General features: G+C 59.6%; 1 protein-coding gene across 2 annotated transcripts in view; it reads right to left on the bottom strand.

The window, feature by feature from the left end:
- Positions 1-17,388, bottom strand: part of STK32B (serine/threonine kinase 32B) — a 203,719-nt gene that overhangs the window by 13,374 nt on the left and 172,957 nt on the right. For both annotated transcript variants that reach the window (XM_036278097.1, XM_036278103.1), the window contains 5 exons: positions 14,185-14,288; positions 8,600-8,716; positions 6,309-6,434; positions 2,740-2,871; positions 1,159-1,223 (listed from right to left, as the gene is read on the bottom strand). In XM_036278097.1, the coding sequence (XP_036133990.1) occupies positions 1,159-1,223; positions 2,740-2,871; positions 6,309-6,434; positions 8,600-8,716; positions 14,185-14,288 (544 nt within the window). The remainder of the gene's footprint in view (positions 1-1,158; positions 1,224-2,739; positions 2,872-6,308; positions 6,435-8,599; positions 8,717-14,184; positions 14,289-17,388) is intronic.

The following is a 17,388-nucleotide window of genomic DNA, read 5'->3' on the forward strand; positions in this document are numbered from 1 at the left end:
CGAGCAGACGCCAAGGGGACTCACCCGGTAGGTGCGACTGCCGGCCCGGCCTGGTGCGTGAGCCTGGGCTCGCTTGACACCGCCAGCGAGCTGTGGCCTCCCAGGGTGAACGGCAGGCCGCTGCCTCCTCCACCTTCCCCAGCCCCCGGGGTGCCCGCCCACCCACCCACGGGCCAGAACCTGAACGCTGCCCAGTGGGCGCCCCCCTCCGCCACTGCCCGCCTCCGGGCCTGCTCCGGAACTTAACTCCTGCCAGCTTCAGGCCCCACGTCGGCCATCCCGGCCCGCGTCTCCGCGTACCGTCCTCACTGCTGGAGTTCCTCGCCTGTCCCCTCGCACCTTCAGGGCTCCGCCGGGAAGGGCGCCCCGGAAGCTTCCCTGACACCCAGCTGAGCCTGGCACCTGCTGGGAGCCACTGCCTGGGCTGCCCGGAGCCACAGCACGTGACCCCGGCGGCTGGAAGACGGGTCACCGTGTGGGGGGTCAACGTGACATGCGACCCTCTGACCTCGTAGGGCAGGACGCAGAGCTGGCCGTCTCTGCAAGCCCAGGGCCTCGTTCAGCTGTTCAGATGGGCTGATCCGCCCTCGGTCCTGCCTGCAGCACTCTGGCTCCCCCCAGGAGCCCACCCCTGCGCCCGCCCCAGCGCTGACTGACCGTCGCAGAAGATGAGCCCAGGAGCTACGTGGCTGGGACCAGCCTGGCCCTCTGCTCCCTGTGCTGAGCAGCCGCGTGAGGGCAGTTCTTCAGCGGGCTCAGCCCTCCCAGCTCAGCACCATCGTCCTGTCTCCTGCCAGCCCAAGACGCTGGGGTCCAGCACAGCCGCACCCATTGCAGCCTCATTTAATCTGATAACTGCCACCATGCAGGGCAGCGGTGCCGTCAGCCAAGGCTGGAGGGAGGCCAGGGAAGGTGAGAACCGTGCCTCAGGGGGAGCTCAGCCCTTCCCACCTGCCCTCCGCCTGTCTGTGCCGACACCCCTGGGCCAGCTCCGAGCCGCTCCCCCGCTTCACACGAGGCGCAGAGGCCCAGAGAGGGGACGCCAGCACCTGCTCAGCCGCACAGGGTGGCGGGTTGCCCCCCTGCCGGGTCCCGGCTGCCTTCCCGGGAGCCCCGTGGTCTGCGAGGGCTCTGCCCAGCGGGGCCCAGAGGACTTACTTCTCTCTGTTGAATATGATGAATTCCTTCCGCACGGCCTCCAGGCACTGCTGCAGGTGTCCATTCTGTCAGAGGGACACACAGGTGACCGTGAGTGAGGGACAAAGGACGAGGAGGAGCAGAGACTGACCGAAACGGGACCGGTCGCCTGGGGCTGGTTTCCTCACTTTGAGGCCACTAAATCCAACGTGGAAACCACGTGGGGGTGGATCGTGGGTGGAAAATCCTGAGTGTGGCTTCCTGACACGTGAATGTCCGTCAGGCGTCACCGAGCACGAGGGGGAAATGCAGGTCCCACTCCCGTCTGACCGTGCCTGTAACCGCACACCTGGCAGAGCCCACCGGTGCGCCCTCATCCACACACGCAGGGGCCCGGGCACAGGGCCTCGCCCGCCATCCTTTCGGGGTCTACAGAGCTGTTTTGTCTTTTGTTTTCTATTTTGTTAATCCTCACCTGAGGATATTTTCCCATTGATTTTTAGATAGAGTGGAAGGGGGTAGGGCGAAGTATCAGTGTGAGACAGATACATGGATTGGTTGCCTCCCACGTGTCCCCGACCTGGGGCCAGGAATGGATCCTGTACCAGGTCCATGCCCCGGACCAGGAGTGGAACCTGCGCCCTTCTGTCCTCAGGACAGTCTCTCGCTGCTGACCCTAACTGGCCAGGGCAGAAAGATGTTCTCGTTTCTTTCACAGTAAGCAGGAAAAACACTTTTGGCATTAAAAGTTGTATTCATCCTCATACCGCTGCAGTCATAGGCAGAACTCTTAAAATACGTCTGTGGAGGAAGGGCAGTGGTGGGCTGAATTCTGCCCCTCCCTCCAAAATATATGTTGACGTCCTCAACCCCCACCAGTGAACGTGACCTTATGTGGAGACAGAGCTGGTGCCGCTGTAACTAGTTACAATGGGGGCCTAGTGCCGGGGGGTGGGCCCTCAGTCCAGTGACAGGTGTCCTTCAGGGAAGGCCATGTGCAGACCAGCCACGGACAGGACAGCTCCAGTGACGACGGAGGCCGAGACAAAGTGACGCGGCTACAAGCCAAGGACCAAGACTGCTGGCCGCCACAGAGGCCAGACTGGCCGAGAAGGACCCCCCCGACAGCCTTTGGAGAGGGCCTGGCTCTGTGAACAACTGGTCTTGAACTTCTGTCCCCCAGAATGGTGAGAGAATCGATTTCACTAATTTTAAGCCACCAAGTTGGAGACACTCCACGGCAGCCTGGAAAACCAACACAGCGGCCCATAAAGCCAGCGTGCCCAGGGCCCCCCGACATCACAAGGGGCCCTGGCTGTCTCCACAGCACGAAACCTTCCCAAAGGGCGCTGAGGACTCGGCACTGTACTCCTGCCTGGGGACACGAGGTTCCACACGCAGGATGGTGCTAACATGAATGAGCACACGTGTACCCCGCCAGGGCGCATTCACCTCCCGTGCAGTGTAAGACCACCCATCCTGCGGTGTCCAGATGGGTGACCCGACACACCTCCCTCTGTCTAAAAAGCAGCCTCCAGCAATCGCATCCCGGGGAGTGCAGGGTTCCTGTCCTGCCGGGGCCTGCCCCCAGAGGGCGCTCACCAGGGGACAGCTGTCCTTCGTGCTGTCCTTGGACCTGTTCTTTGCCAACCTCTTCTTCTTTTTATGAAGTGGCTTGGATTCGAGAATCATTTCTTCAAGTTCAAAGGTGGGGTCACAATTCAGTCTCCCTTTCTGAAAGAAAAACATGGTTTGTCTTTGTTTCACATATCACTGGATTTTATCTTCACTCATGCATTCATTCATTCATTCGTTCATTTGTTCATTCATTAATTCATTCCTTCATTCATGCAAGCATTCATTCATTCATTTGTTCAATCATTCGTTCATGCAATCATTCATTCATTCAACAAGCAAAGATGACCAACTACTGTGGGTTATATCAGTTGTGTTTTTTTTCTGATGATGAGGAACAACACATTCCCATTGCATGACCCCTCCCCCACTCTGGGCAGCCCCACCATCCACATCCACATCCTTCCTCAGTCTCCTTCCCGTGGATGTTCATTCATGGGGCTGAGTTCAGTTTTCCAGTCTAACATTTCCCTGTATTTTATCACACACACCTTCTCATGCCATCACTCTCTTTTCTATAAATCTCACTTTTACTCATTCAATTTAAAAATGCCATTTCTCATCAACTTCTCCCCAATTTCCAGGCCTGGTTCCCTGTCCCTCCTGTAGCTGGAGACCCAGGCCTGACCCTGCTGACAGCCAGGGCCCCACCCACTGTGGTCAGGAGAAATCTATCTTCCTGCTTTCCAGATCTTGGATCTGAAGCCTCAGGTGGCCTGAGACCCAGCCCAGGATACCAGTCCCCTTGGGCAGTGAAGCTTAATGGTTATAACATCAACAGCTCTGGAAATACAATCTCTCCCGGTAAGCAGGTCGGATTTCAGACCCAAGTCTTCCCTGGCCTGAGTTATCTGCTATTCATCCATCCATCCATCCATCCATCCATCCACCCACCCATCATCCATCCACCCATCATCCATCCATCATCCATCCATCCATCATCCATCCATCTTCCATCCATCCATCCATCCATCCATCCATCCATCACCCATCCATCTTCCATCCATCCATCCACCATCCATCCATCCATCATCCATCCATCCATCATCCATCCATCTTCCATCCATCCATCCATCATCCATCCATCATCCATCCATCCATCCATCCATTTCCATGCAGGCTCTGGATCCAGACTGCCTGAGGGCAAGCCTGGCTCTGTCCATTTCTCACTGAGTAATCGTGGCAAGCTGCCTGACCTGAGACACTGACAGACTCACCTCCCTGTTGTGAAGGGTACAGAGATGATGGACGTGTGCTGGGCACTCAGAACACACTCCGTCCTGGTGACTATTATCACTCACTCGTCCATTCATACTCACATGATAAGGCACACTGAGGCCTCTGGTGCCTTCTAAGGCCACCCATTGCTCTGGGGCCTCTCTCAGGCAGAGGCCGGACAACACTGCACGGTCCCACTCTCTGAAGTCTCAGGAGGACGGCAGATGCCCTGAGATGGGACGTTACTAACCACTAACGTAGACCTGGGCACCCCTGCAGCGGGGACCAGAGAGGCTGTGGTCCCGGTGAGGGGCTGGCCGGGCAGTGCCCCGAGCAGGCAGTGCTGAGCCTGCCTCTCCTCCAGAACCGGTGCCGGCCCCTCCCACGGGCCAGGCGCTGCGTTTCATGTTGAGTCTGAAGGAGGGAGACAGACTGCCCGGTGGACAAGAGCAGGCTTCTGGGTGATGGAAGCACAGTCCCCTGCACGAGTGTGTGTGGGGTTGAGTGTGCCTGTGTGAGTGTGCGGATGGGGGTGGGGAGGACCGCAGAAGCAGGTAGGCTCCCATCCTTGGCAGAGGAGTCACATGCTGGCCCCCCGGGTCCCCCAGGCCGCTGCACGGCTCGGAGGACGAACAGCAGCAAAGGAAGAAGGAATCGGGCAGCCTGGCGCCCATGCAGGACGGCACCCGTCCCCGGCGTGTGTACCCGGCCTGAGCTCGGCGGAAGAGGGCAGCGGAGAACACTAGCATGTTCCTCTGGCACGGCCAGCACGTGCATTCTGAAGGAAGCAGCCAAGGGACAGGATGACAGCGGTGGGTTTATTAATGAGCACGGCCATGACACACTCTCACACAACACACCACACACTCACCACGCACCCCACACTGCACACACACACACACACACAGCTCCCAGTTGGCTCAGTAAAATCCCCAAACTCGTACAAGGGGAGAAAGGGGAAGGGCAGTGACTGGGCAGCCACTCTGTGCTCGGCCTGCACCGGGCACCTGGCCTCCACACCCCATTTGTTTCCCCCTGCTCTCTGAGGGGTGGATGGGGGCAGGGAGCCCTCGATCAGAGGCAGCCCTGGGGTGACTTCCCTGGGGCGGGCCCCTAGCGAGAGCCAGTCTAGGGGGCAGACAGAGGGCCAGGCAGGGGCAACAGCAGGTGCCCAGGCCTGGAGAACAGAGGCGGAGTGTTCTGTGAGCATCGGGCCAGCATGTCTGTGGCTGGCTCGAGGGCAGTGGGGAGGAGGGTGGGCTCAGAGGACCACAGGGCCAGACCTCCAAGGACTCTGTGCCAGGCTAGACGGCAGGGACACGGCGTGTGCTCGTTGGGAGAGAGGTGAAGAAACTAGTGTCACCAGGCTTTGCGGTCCGAGCCGTGAGTCCGGAGCGCAGACGAGGCTGCGGGCGGATCTGCGCTCGGGAAGGTGCCCGGTGTCAACCGCCATGTGTGCGGACTGGAGCCTTGGATTCTCGTAGAAACAACCGTCTTTAAGATGACTTGATAGGAAACCCACTCCGGGGAACTGGGATCCCCACCGACCAGCCTGTGGCCTCAACAAGTCCCTTTGCTTCTGAGTTTGCGGTGTGTGTGTGAGTGTATGTGGGTGTGTTTGTGTGTGTGGTGTATGTGTATTTGTTTGAGTGTGTGTATGTGTGTGGTGTGTGTTTGTGTGTGGTGTATGTGTGTCTTTGTGTGTATGTGGTGTATGTGTGAGTGGTGTGTGTATGTTTGTGAGTGTGTGTGTGAATATGTGTGTGTGAGTGTATGTGTGTATGTGTATATGTACATGTGTGTGCATGTATGTGTGTATGTGAGTGTATGTGTGTGTGTATGCGTGTGAGTGTATATGTGTGTGTATGTGTGTATGTGTGTGAGTGTATATGTGTGTAGGCGTGTGAGTGTATATGCATGTGAGTATATGTGTGTATGCGTGTGAGTGTATATGTGTGTAGGCGTGTGAGTGTATATGCGTGTGAGTATATATGTGTGTGTGTATGCGTGAGTGTATATGTGTGTGTATGCGTGTGAGTGTATATGTGTATGCGTGTGAGTGTATATGTGTGTGTATGCGTGAGTGTATGTGTGTGTGTATATGCATGTGAGTGTCTATGTATGTGTTAGTGTGTGTGGTGTGAGTGTGTGAGTGTGTGTCTCGCTGAGCCTGGGTGTCCATTCAGACAACAGGATGGGGACAGGCACCAAGGAGGCAGCTCTGCCCACGGCACTGGATCTCAGAGCAGCGGCTCCCCGGCCAGCACCGGGGCCTCCTTCACGCCGCGCGGGACACCACAGACAGGACCCCTACTCACGTTGGGCACAAAGCTGGGCGTCAGCGCCTTCTCGAACACCGCGTCCCAGTTCATGTCGGCCAAGTAGGGTGCACTCTGAATGTCGCCGAGGCTGGACAGGCGGCTCTCGGGGTCCTTGGCCAGGAGCTGGGGACACAAGGCAAACGTCCTTGGCTGAGCCGTGACCACCGAGGTTAGCGAGGCTCTGACCGCGAGGTCTTGGGGACATGCAGGGGCCTCTGCTTCTCACGCTCCGGCCCGCCGGGCCATCTCGAATGCTGTCACCGGAAGCGTCACCTACGCTCGTCTCTAGCAGGGAGGGACCGAGGGGCCAGGCTGCTTCCACAGGCCGTCCAGCCAGGGGCTCTGGGCAGGGCCTGAGTATGTAGCTGCCGCGCTCCCCTCGGGGACAGTGGCACTGTGGCCTGCCACCTCGCTCGCTCTGATGTCTGCAGAGACTTCCAGCGACAAAGAAGAACCAGCCACCTCCTCTTAGGACTTTCAGCTTGATAATGGGACATAAAAGTGTCATCAAGTTTACTCTGGACAGTACGAAGTGACCTCTGTGGCCTGGTGCACTGACCTCACTTGTCACCAAGGGGACATTTTTTAGCTTCTTCTGAAAGATGTCTGCTAGTGAGGGTGACGCAGTGTGGACACGGCCGCACACCACACCCCGCGTCCAGACAGGCTCCAGAGCTCGGCTCCCCTACGCAGAGGGGAGAAAACTAGGGGCGGGAGTCCTCGCGGGGGACGCCGCTTGACTGCGTGTGCCTCGGGTGAGCGGCCGGAGGCCCTGTCCCTGCGGGGGAAGGGTGGTGACACTCCAGCTCACGGCTAGGATGAGATCCCAGGGGACTAGGAGGGACAGCATACAGCAAGGGCAGGTCGACACCCCGCTGCCGGCAGGTGGGAGCCGGAGTCAGAGCCCCTGACCGTTTGTTCCATCTGTCACTGCAGACATCTCCCGCTGTGCCCAGACAGTGGGCTTCAGTCACACCAAGTGAGCGACGCCTGGCGGGGTCGTATCTGCTGGTCATGGCGGCCTCTCTTTAGGGGATGCCCCCAATCAAGGGGTGCTGGTTTATTTTTTTATTTTTTATCCTCACCCAAAGACATTTTTGCATTTATTTTCAGATAGCATGGGAGAAAGAGAGGGGGGAAGAGAGAGAGAGAGACATGGACATGAGAGAGACACATCGAGTGGTTGCCACCCACACGACCCCAACTGGGGCCGGGGACACACTGCAACCGAGGTCCGTGCCCTTAGCGGGAACCGAACCTGGGACTCTGGTCTGCAGGCTGATGCTCCAACTGCTGAGCCAAACCGGCCAGGGACAAGGGTGCTGATTTAAACAGAGACCCGTTTCATTGCCGTGCAGGGGCTCAGTGGTGGACGGCTGTCTGGCGCGTGGAGGGCCTGGAGGGACAGGCACGGCAGGCAGGAGGGCTTCCGGGGACTGTGATCAGAGGGCAAGAACCACTGACTCCTCAGGGCCAGGAGTGACTCCTCTACAGCGCGCCAGCCACGGTACCTCAGCGCATCCTCTCGGCGGGGTGGGCTCGGGGTGCGGACAGCTGGGTACTCCCGCCTCTGCCCGTCAACAGCCCGTGGCACCGGCGGAACCGTTCGCCTTCCTCAGCCTCGGTGCTCTCATCTGTGCTATGGGAACACGGCTCCTCCGCATCAGACCAGCTGCAGGGAGGCAGCGCGCAGACCAGCACAGGCCCAGGACATGCTGCTCCGCAGCCGGTGTTGGCTGGTGACAGCCGGCGCTGTCAGCACACTGAACTCTACCCACCGTGGGGGACTCGCCGCAAAGGGAGGGCACCGCCGCCCGCTGCTCACAAGTGCATCGGCCACCCACAGAGCTCATGACAGCACGACACCGGCCCGGGGTCTGACTCCGAGAACCTGCCTTTCCGACAGGCTCGGGGGTGCTGACCCCGCGGGCCCACAGACCACACTTTGGGCACCGCTGCTCCATTGTAACAGCAACAGTTCCTGCAAAACGTCAGGAGATGCCCAGTTTCTTAAAGCTCAGTGACGAAAAGACACTTTGTAGCAAACAGTGCCAAGAGCCACCTGCGTTAAGTGTCTCTGTATTGGGAGCTTGTGCTGGCATCAAGGAGTCTGGGCTTTGCTGTCAGACGGGACTCGAAGCCGGACTCCACCGGCCAGCGGCTGTGTGACCTCGAACGCCACATGCTGAGCTCACCTCCTTGTCTGTCACCCCGTCTCACTCCCCAGTGCGCCTGTTTCTGCGCTGTGCCCTGGCTGCCCGCCGGGCGGGCTGGTGGCCGCCCCTTACCTTCTTCAGCAGGGCCACCATCCCCTTGCACCACGTGGACGAGTAGCGCACCCGCTCCGCCTTGAACATGTTGAGGATCTCATCGACGGGCGTGGCCGAGTGGATGTCGTAGGGCCTCTGCGGAGGACAACAGGCGGCGTCAGAGCGCGCAGGCGAACACTGCAGGGCCACGGCCGGTCGCCCCCCCCCCCGGGAGTGCGGGGTGCAGGGCAGGTGCCCAGGCCTGGGGTGGTGGGGTGGTGCAGAGACCAGCAGGTGGTGGCTCCATTAAGGCCACAGGAGGTTAAGTGACTTGACAAGGTCACAGGGCTGGTAAGCGGCAGAAAGAGGCAGGAGCCACACCCAACAGCCTAACCCAGAGTCCCCGCTCCAGGCTTAGGTGGGGGGAGGGGGGGCTGGAGAGGTCGACTCTCGCCCTCCACTGGGCACCAGCAACATCTGTCACAGCGCCCGCCTCCCCTGCCCTGGCTGTACCTGCCTGGGGGGGGGGGCAGGGCTGGAATCTGGTGGGGCTGAGAGATGGGGGGCCTGCGGTTCTCCCCTGCCATCCTGTCTCCCCACAAGGAGGATGTGCGACCCTATTCACCTCCCGTTTCCCAGCCTGATGCAGCATGAAAGCTCCTGACTGTGTTTTCTTTTTTAAAAAATGTTTTATTGATTTTTATAGAGAGAGACAGAAACATCAATTTGAGAGAGAGACATGGACCGGCAACCCGGCCATGTGCCCTGACCGGGAATGCAGCAGGGGCCTCAGTCCACGGGCCGGCTCAATCCGCTGAGCCACGCCGGCCGGGCCTGGCTGTTTTCTGGACACTGCCATGGGCAGTTTCTTCCTTCTCAGGACCCCTGAAAGCTCGGACGGCCTTCCCGGTGTGGCCCTGGGGCGGCTTGGGGGGCCCGAGGGCCTGCCCACGCCCTGCAGCCCTCCCGCCGACGCACAGGTGGCTCGGAGCCTCTGCACCTTCCGCCTGGCTCTGCCGGCCAGGACGTCTCCAGGTTTGCGCCACAGTCGGATGACTCAGGGCGACCAGAGGCCATCGCTGTCCCAAGCTCACGGGGTGCCAGCGCTGCACTGACCTGGACAAGCCTGGCGGAGCGAGCTCATCCTCGGCCCTCGGGACCTGGGTCGCCTGGTATGGAACTCCTGCTGCCGGCTCCTCCAAAGTGGGGTGCACCACCCTCCTCTCTGTGTTCGCGGGGCCCCCGGCAGGCCTGCCCCCACCCAGCGGGGTCACAGAGCACGATGACATCACGAGGATGCTGAGGCCGACCACCAGGAGCGCGGATGGAACACGCCACTGGGGCAGACACCACGCTGGCGGGAATGGCCCCTGAGGTACTGGCCCCAACTTCGTGGAACTGATTCTGCCAACAGGAGGGCAGCCCACGGAGGTGAGGGGTCCCGAGCCCGGGGTGGGCTACGGTTCCCTGCGATGAAGGGGCATCTTGAGCTTCCCCAAAGGGGGTTTCCCGAAGAAGACACGCCCGCGGGGGTGTGCCTGGGTCTTCAGGTGTCCACCCAGACGGGGCCTTCTCCTGCCCGCCGCCTCCTCCCTCACCTGCTCGTTGAGCTGGGAATGCCCCTTCTGCCCAGGAGAGGGGCACATCCTGTGGGCTCCCTAGAAAGACGAATGACCCGCTAACGCTCCCCAAAGATCTCTTCGCGCACAGTTTTGGGTGCAGTGGGCAGTCTTGATTCCCCCACGGCAGTGCTTCTAGACAGGGAACAGTCTGTCCCCCAGGGGGCGTTTGGCAATGTTTGGAGACATTTCCGATTGTCATACCTGGGAGTGGAGATTTCTGTGGGTACCTAGTGGGAAGAAGCCAGGGCTACTGCTCAGCTCGCTACCCGGGATGCCCCCCCTTCCCCGAGACGGGCCCGCGGGTCCACAGCCCTGGGAGGAACCTTAGCTTTGGGTCTGGAACGACCGCTCCTTCCGTTCCACAGACAAGGGCTCACCCCAGATCATTCAGAGGCTGTGCCAGGATTCGAGTCCCGAAACGTGTGCCCCCAGAGCCCAGACTCCTGCTTGGCCGCCACGCTGCTGCCTCGGGGATGGCGCCGTCTGCCCATGGAGCAGAGCAAAGGCCGGCGCCTCCCGCTGGGCTCAGGAGCCTTTGGAGACGCCCCGACTGTCCTGACTGGTGGTCAGTCTGAGAGGGCTGCTGGGTCAGCTTCAGCGGCCCTTCCTGTCTGCTCACAGGGTTCCCGCCAGCAGACCAGGCCTGACCCAGCTCCAGTGCTCCCTCCCAGAAATGCTCCCTGCTCCTCTACCGGCAAGTCAGCAGCACCCCATCTGCGTCTGCTGGGTCAGCCGTTGCCAGGTGTGTGTGTGGTCATAACAATCGGCACGCCTCCTGTGTGCCGGACACCGAGTGGGCACTGCCCAGTGGCCTGTGCGTTGGCCTCAGGCTCCCTATTTTGTAAAGGAGGACGCCAGGGCCCAGGCGACCATGACGAAGGCGGAACCGCAGCACCAAGGCGCAGAGTGGGGAGGAACACAGCCTTCCACGCCCCAGGCCCTGGGCCCTCCCGCGATGGCCAGCAGACAGGCATGCCCGGCCTCCCCTCCCAGGGCCTGTGTCCAGCGTTGAGGGGTGCTAGGCTGGAAAGGCACAGGCCGGCCTGAGAAGGGGACAGGAGCTGATGCTTAGCCAGTACCGACCATTTACCAGTCAGGGTGCCGGGTATTTTGCACCATCAGAATTACTTAATTCTCCAGGTGACCCGGTTGGGTAGATTTTTTTCAGGAGATGGAGACTCTGAGCACCTGGTCTGTTTCCCGGCCTTAAGCTCACTGACGGCGGCTGGTGGAGCCAAGGACTGGAGCCAGGGACTGGAGCCGCGGATTCCGCCCAGATCCTCCGTCCTGCTACGAGGAGGCAGCCTTCAGCCGAGTGAGAGGGACATCCGTCCAGCCACAGCGCTGCCAGAGAAGCAGCGTTCCTTCTGGAGGGAGGAGCTCCCTGGACGCAGGGACAGCAGCGAACAGGAGGTGAGCTGGCAGGGACGCGGGCAGGCAACTGGCAGGTGTGGGGAGGGCAGGGCACCGTCTGGAGGTCCCTTCTCTGGGCCGGGGGGCAGGACTCTTCTGCTCACGTGCCTCCAGGGGGCTCCACTCAGGGTGAGGTCACAGTCCCGGCACCTGTGCTCTAAAAGGGACCACTCCGGGGGGCACTTCCTTGGGTATTTTTCAGCAGCAGGTCTCTGGGGTGAGGACAGCTCGTTTGGGCTCAGAGAGAAGCTGGTCTATTCATGTTTCTGGCTACAAGACGCAGCCAGGCTCCGGGGTCTCCGCAGTGAGACGGAAGCCCACCGACGACACACCATCCTCCGCTCTCCCTGCCGAGCCTCTGGGGAGATGTCTGTTTCCTGTGCCTGCCGGGGCTGGAGTACTCCTGGGCCCCTGGCCCACAGGCCACATTAATACCTCAGTTTCCCACCTCCCGTCTCTAACATTTTCCAGATCCAAGAACTTGGAACACGTGCTCAACAATTCCCGTCCTGACTTCTTTCATGTTTGGAGGGAGGTAAGGAGCTCCCCGAACCTTTGAGGGAATCAAGGGCGATCGTCTGTCAGGGATGCTGTCACTGACATGATGAGGAAATTCTGAGGAGAGAGGATTCACATCGTCCACGGATGAATATGAGTGTTTTTCAGTGTAACTTTTTGACATAAGGTGATTCTTTCCAGTATGAAAAACAGACTAAACTGTGTGCATAAACCATTGTGTTTCAGGTCTAAGGTGGAGCCAGACCAGTACGCAGGGGGCGTGGACCACACGAGCAGGTGGTCTTCCGCTCGCTGTCCTTCCCACAGCCCTGCTCCTACCACTGCCTCTCGCCCTCCTCCACGGACAGTGGCATCGGATCGCTGAGAAAAAAACTCGGATGAGCCCTGGTTGGTTTGGCTCAGCGGTTAGAGCGTCAGCCTGTGGTCCAGAGAGACCCGGTTCGGTTTCCGCTAAGGGCACGTAGCTTGGTTGCGGTTTGTCCCCGGCCCTGATTGGGTCGTGTGGGTGGCAGCCACTCATTGCGTCTCTTTCACATCGATGTTTCTCTCTCTCTCTCTCTCCCTCCCACTCTATTGGAACAAAAAATGGAAAAATGTCCTCGGGTGAGGATAAAAAAGAACAAAACAACTCAGATGAGTCAAAAATGACAGTTTCTCTTCGAAGCAGCAGAGACCACTCCATCCTTGGGGCTTTGGGCCACGTAGTCATCGTTGACTGTTCTGGCCCGAGAGGAAGGACGGAGAAGGTGCTCTCTCCTGGTGAATGCCCAGCCGTGCGTAGGTCACCTGCTCGCCAAGGCCACTGCATGACTGATTATGCAAGATGACCGGCACCCGGCGAACACCGGCATCCTCCGGTTCACACACGTATCCTGGGCCCTTGCTCCTTCTCCGAGGTCATGTGTCCACGGAACCAGCGCGCGACCAAGGAACCGGCCAGGAATGAGCGAGCCAGTGGAACACTAACCCTCCTTTCAGAGCTGGAGGAAACCAACAAACTCACATTTTTTTTGCATTCTAACAGCACCGTGTACAGTACCGACTTTTTTGAGGAATTCAGGGGAAATACTTGAGCTCAAGAGCAGGTAACCGCTGCTTGAGCTGCAGGGTGATGAATAGCTACTGCACTCGGGGTGTCGACAGTGCGAACCGGTCTGTTCACGTGTTCATTCATCACCTGATGTCCCTGTGCAGCCCCGCCCACAGGGGGCGGGGCCGGAGGTGCTGGGCGTGGTCGGCTGTGGAGCACCACAGAACTGGGGCCAGTGCGGCTGGTTTTCTGCCTGCTCAGTGCTGAGCCGCAGAGCTAGCGGGTGAGTGACCTGTGAACCACACGCCCCGTCCATGGCAACTAACGCCATGATTGCGGCTGCACAGAACGGACTGAACGGATGCGATTGTCCCCACGGTGCGCACGGGAAACCGTGTCCTGGAGGTCGGTGGCATCCTTTTCAAACAACCCTTGTGCAAAGAAAACACACCTCAAAGTTCATCTGTCGCCATTCCTTCTGCTCAAAGAAAACGGTGAGTTATTCGTTGCCAAAGAGCCGCATTCTCCACCTTTGGCTATTGCATTGAAATAAAATAAAGTGAAAATATGTGCTGAACGCCCCATTTTTGTGCGGCACAGAACTGGGTATTCAGGGAAGACTGGACAGGCTAACCAACAGAAGGAGTGAAAGACGCAGGCCCATACCCCGAGAAGGTGCACACCAAGCTGGAAGGTGAGGCAGGGTACGTCCGCTGTGGGTGACCGGCAGCGTTTGAAATCACCCGGATAAGGACGTCCTGCATCTGAGCTGCCGCTGACCAGCGCTGACCTCAGCACAGGACCTCTGCCTCCGGACATCTGTTTCCCGTGAGTGGAATGGGGCTGGCCCGAACGCTAATGCCCAGGGCCCTCAGAGCCGGCACCCAGGTCATCAGGACTGACACCCAGGCCTCTGACTCCTGACACAGGGCTCCCTCTTGCCACCCCGGGCCACCCCATGGGATGGCGTGCCTCCTCCACCCAAGCCGGTAGGACCCGAGCACCCTCTGCCCCGCCCCCGCCCCGTGCGCACATCTTACCCAGCCTCGCAGCAGCTCGTACGCGGTGACGCCCAGGGACCACCAGTCAACAGGGTACGAGTACCCCGGGCCTCCGTCCACATACACCTGGAACACCTCCGGGGCTGCCAAAGACAGGACAGAGATGCCACCGCATGTCTCGGCTTACACTCCGCCCCGGGAGGGGACTGGGGCGGGACTGTAAGGCCAGCACTCCGTAGGCTCCGCCCCTGCTTCCCTCTGAGAGCCGAGCTGGCTGCGAAGAGCTGCAGGCTTCCTGGAGGCACCGCCGTGACCCCCCGGCAGACGGTGCCCCCAGGTGTGCGGTGGAGGCCGGAGCCGGGCAGCCTCTGCCACAGGTGCACTGGTGGAGCACGAATCACATGGGCCTGCGGAGCGGGGGCGGGGCGAAGTCCAGCCGGGATGAAGAAGCCACACCAAGGGGCTGAGGACTCTGATAAAGGGCACTGCCCTGGCACCAAGCCTGGGCCAGGCGCCCTGAGCAGCAGGGACGGTCGGAGCCCAGGAACGTGTGCTTCAGCAGCACGGCTGGAAGCCACCAGCGAGCCCAGAGATAGAGGCGGAGGGTGGCCAGGGGCTGGGGACGGAGCGGTGGCCTCGCGGCCTCGGGTGACGACACTGTTCCGGACCTGGACAACGGTGGTTACGCGGCACCGTGAATGTACCGAATGCCACGGAAACGTGCTTGCAAACAGCTAATTTTGTTACCTGACCTTCCCCCAGATTTGAAAGATGGAGGCACCGCCGTGGCCCCCCGGCAGACGGTGCCCCCAGGTGTGCGGATGCTTATTCTTTAGGGGCCCGGCAGTGGTCCTGGGGGTCCCTGGCCCTGCCACTCTCCAGGGTGCTGAGTGGTGGGTTCGCCTCATTGTCTCACCCCACCTCCCTAGGCCAGGGTGCACCCTAACGTCTAATTGCTCAATTTGGCTTCCAGGAAAGTCTAGTGAAATGTGTATTATTTCTAGCAAATTAATTTGCAACAGAATTCCATTTTACAGTTGTCAGAGCCGCCAAAACCTGTGCCAGGGAACCTGACATGTTGTGATGAAAGACGTCTTCACCCAATCTGCAGACCGACATGCAGACAGCGTGGGAACAGGACGGGCGGGCGAGGCGGGTGAGGGAGGGGAGACACAGATGCTCACACCTGGGCTCTGGGTCAGCAGCTGGACACCTGAGTCTGCCCTGCGGCCAAATGCCAGTTGCCTTCTAGCGAGACTCTCCATTCGCCTGAAACTCAGAACATTCTTTCCCCTCGGATTCTCCCATCTTCACCACAGCTCCCAGGATCATGCCATCATTTGGCACATCTTTCAGATGGGGCTCAGAGAGGGACAGTGGTGAAGGAAGTCACACAGCTGGGAAGTGCAAACCTCAGATGTGTCTTACGCACTAGCTGAACCCGTTTGAAATAAGGTTTGTATCAACATTCCTTTGTTTTGGAAAATTTTAAAGATTTTAAAATAGATTTTTAGAGAGAGAAGATGGAAAAGGGAGAGAGAGAGAGAGAGAGAGAAACATCCATCGGCCGCCTCCTGCACGCCCCCTACTGGGGATTAATGAAGCCTACAACTCAGGTGTGTGCCCTGACTGGGAATCAAACCAGCGACCCGTCAGTGCACAGGACGACGCCCCACCCACTGACCACACTGCCCAGGGCTGTATCGACGTTCCTTTACGTACAAACACCTCTCTGGTCCGTAGCAGGGACAGGATTGGGAGCTGGGGTAATGCCCCCACCGGTTGTCTGAGCCCCGAAAAGGAAGCGCCGGCCGGGGTGCATGCCGAAGCAGGGAGCAGGTCAGTGTGGCTGGGGCCGAGTTCACAACGTTACTGAGCTCTTTGCCTCCGTTTTGAAAAACTGGAATAATAACAATTTATTCGTAGGGTTGTAAGGACAATGCATGCCAAGAGCTTAGCCCACGCCTGGCAGGCTCAGGTGGAGTGCTCCCGAAATCTCAGGCAGGATTTGTATCGGCAGGACTGTGACTCCACCCTCCTGCTCCCGTCACACTGAGCCCCGACTGTCCACCCAGCCACCCAGAAGCCTGGACCACCCTAACTTCATCCCCCAGCCCAATGGCCTATCAGTATCCAGACCCTGAGTTTGGTATTTTCTCCCCGTCCCAGGTTAGCCTGATTTCAAAGGTGCTAAGCTCACCTGCTTAGGAAGCGTCCGGTGAGTGAGCTATTGTTCTACTTCCCTCCTGTGTCCACCCCGAGCCCGGAGCTGAGCTCCCACCTAGAAGGGCTCCCTCCCCTGCCTCGATGTCTGCAGTCCTGTGGTGCCTGGGGGCATCCCCAGGGCCTCCAGCTGCCCATGGGCTCAGACGGCAGGCGGAGGGTGCACCTGCGTGTGCGGAGCGGCTGTGTGTGCTGAGCTGGTCCCTGTGAGCCGGTCCCTGTGAGCCCTGAACATGCCCGGCGGCCCCGAGTCCACCCAGAATTCAGGGCAGAAACAGCAGCTGACGGCCTCTCTCCTGGCTGTCACATGACACACAGCTGCAGCCTTGGCTGCACCCGACACTGCCATCCTCACCTCCCCTTCACACTGGGCTGGTGACAGAACACAGGCAACATTTATGTCACAATCCGTATGCCACCAGCATGACTGCTTTGGGCCCAGAACCGCAGCTCTGACAAGTGAGAACAACACACGGATCTGAAGCTGGAGGGGCAGGTACAGGACTCTGCCTGTCACCCTCGTTCCACGTGTGGGTGACAGACAAGATCAACCCGTCCGCCAGGTGCTGTGCTACAGACTTACGCCCACGACCGCCCCTCACCCTCCTAACCCCCGAGGCAAGTGCTGGGATGAGGCCCATCTTTCAGACGAGGCCGCAGAGGCACGAGGGTGCAGGGGGCCGACTCGTGTCCCCCAAAAAGGTGTGTCCAGGGTCTTTGCAGATGTGATCAAGTTAAAGATCTCAAGATAAAACTACCTCGGGATAAAATTTAGGGTCCACCCTAAATGTCTTCACAGGAGAAAAGAGGGCGACAGACACAGAGGCCACGTGGGGAGACAGAGATGGGGTGACGAGGGCAGGAGCCCAGGAACCCTGGAGCCACAGGAGCTGGAGGAGGCCGGGGGACCCTCCCCTGCAGCCTGCGGAGGGAGCGCGGCCCCGCCCACGCCTTGGTGGAGAGCTGGCCTCCGGGACTGTGAGACCCTGGGCTCCCACTGTTTCAGGCCGGCGCTGGTGG

Source organism: Molossus molossus, unplaced genomic scaffold (genome assembly GCF_014108415.1).
Source record: "Molossus molossus isolate mMolMol1 unplaced genomic scaffold, mMolMol1.p scaffold_m16_p_1, whole genome shotgun sequence".
Taxonomy (NCBI): Eukaryota; Metazoa; Chordata; class Mammalia; order Chiroptera; family Molossidae; genus Molossus; species Molossus molossus.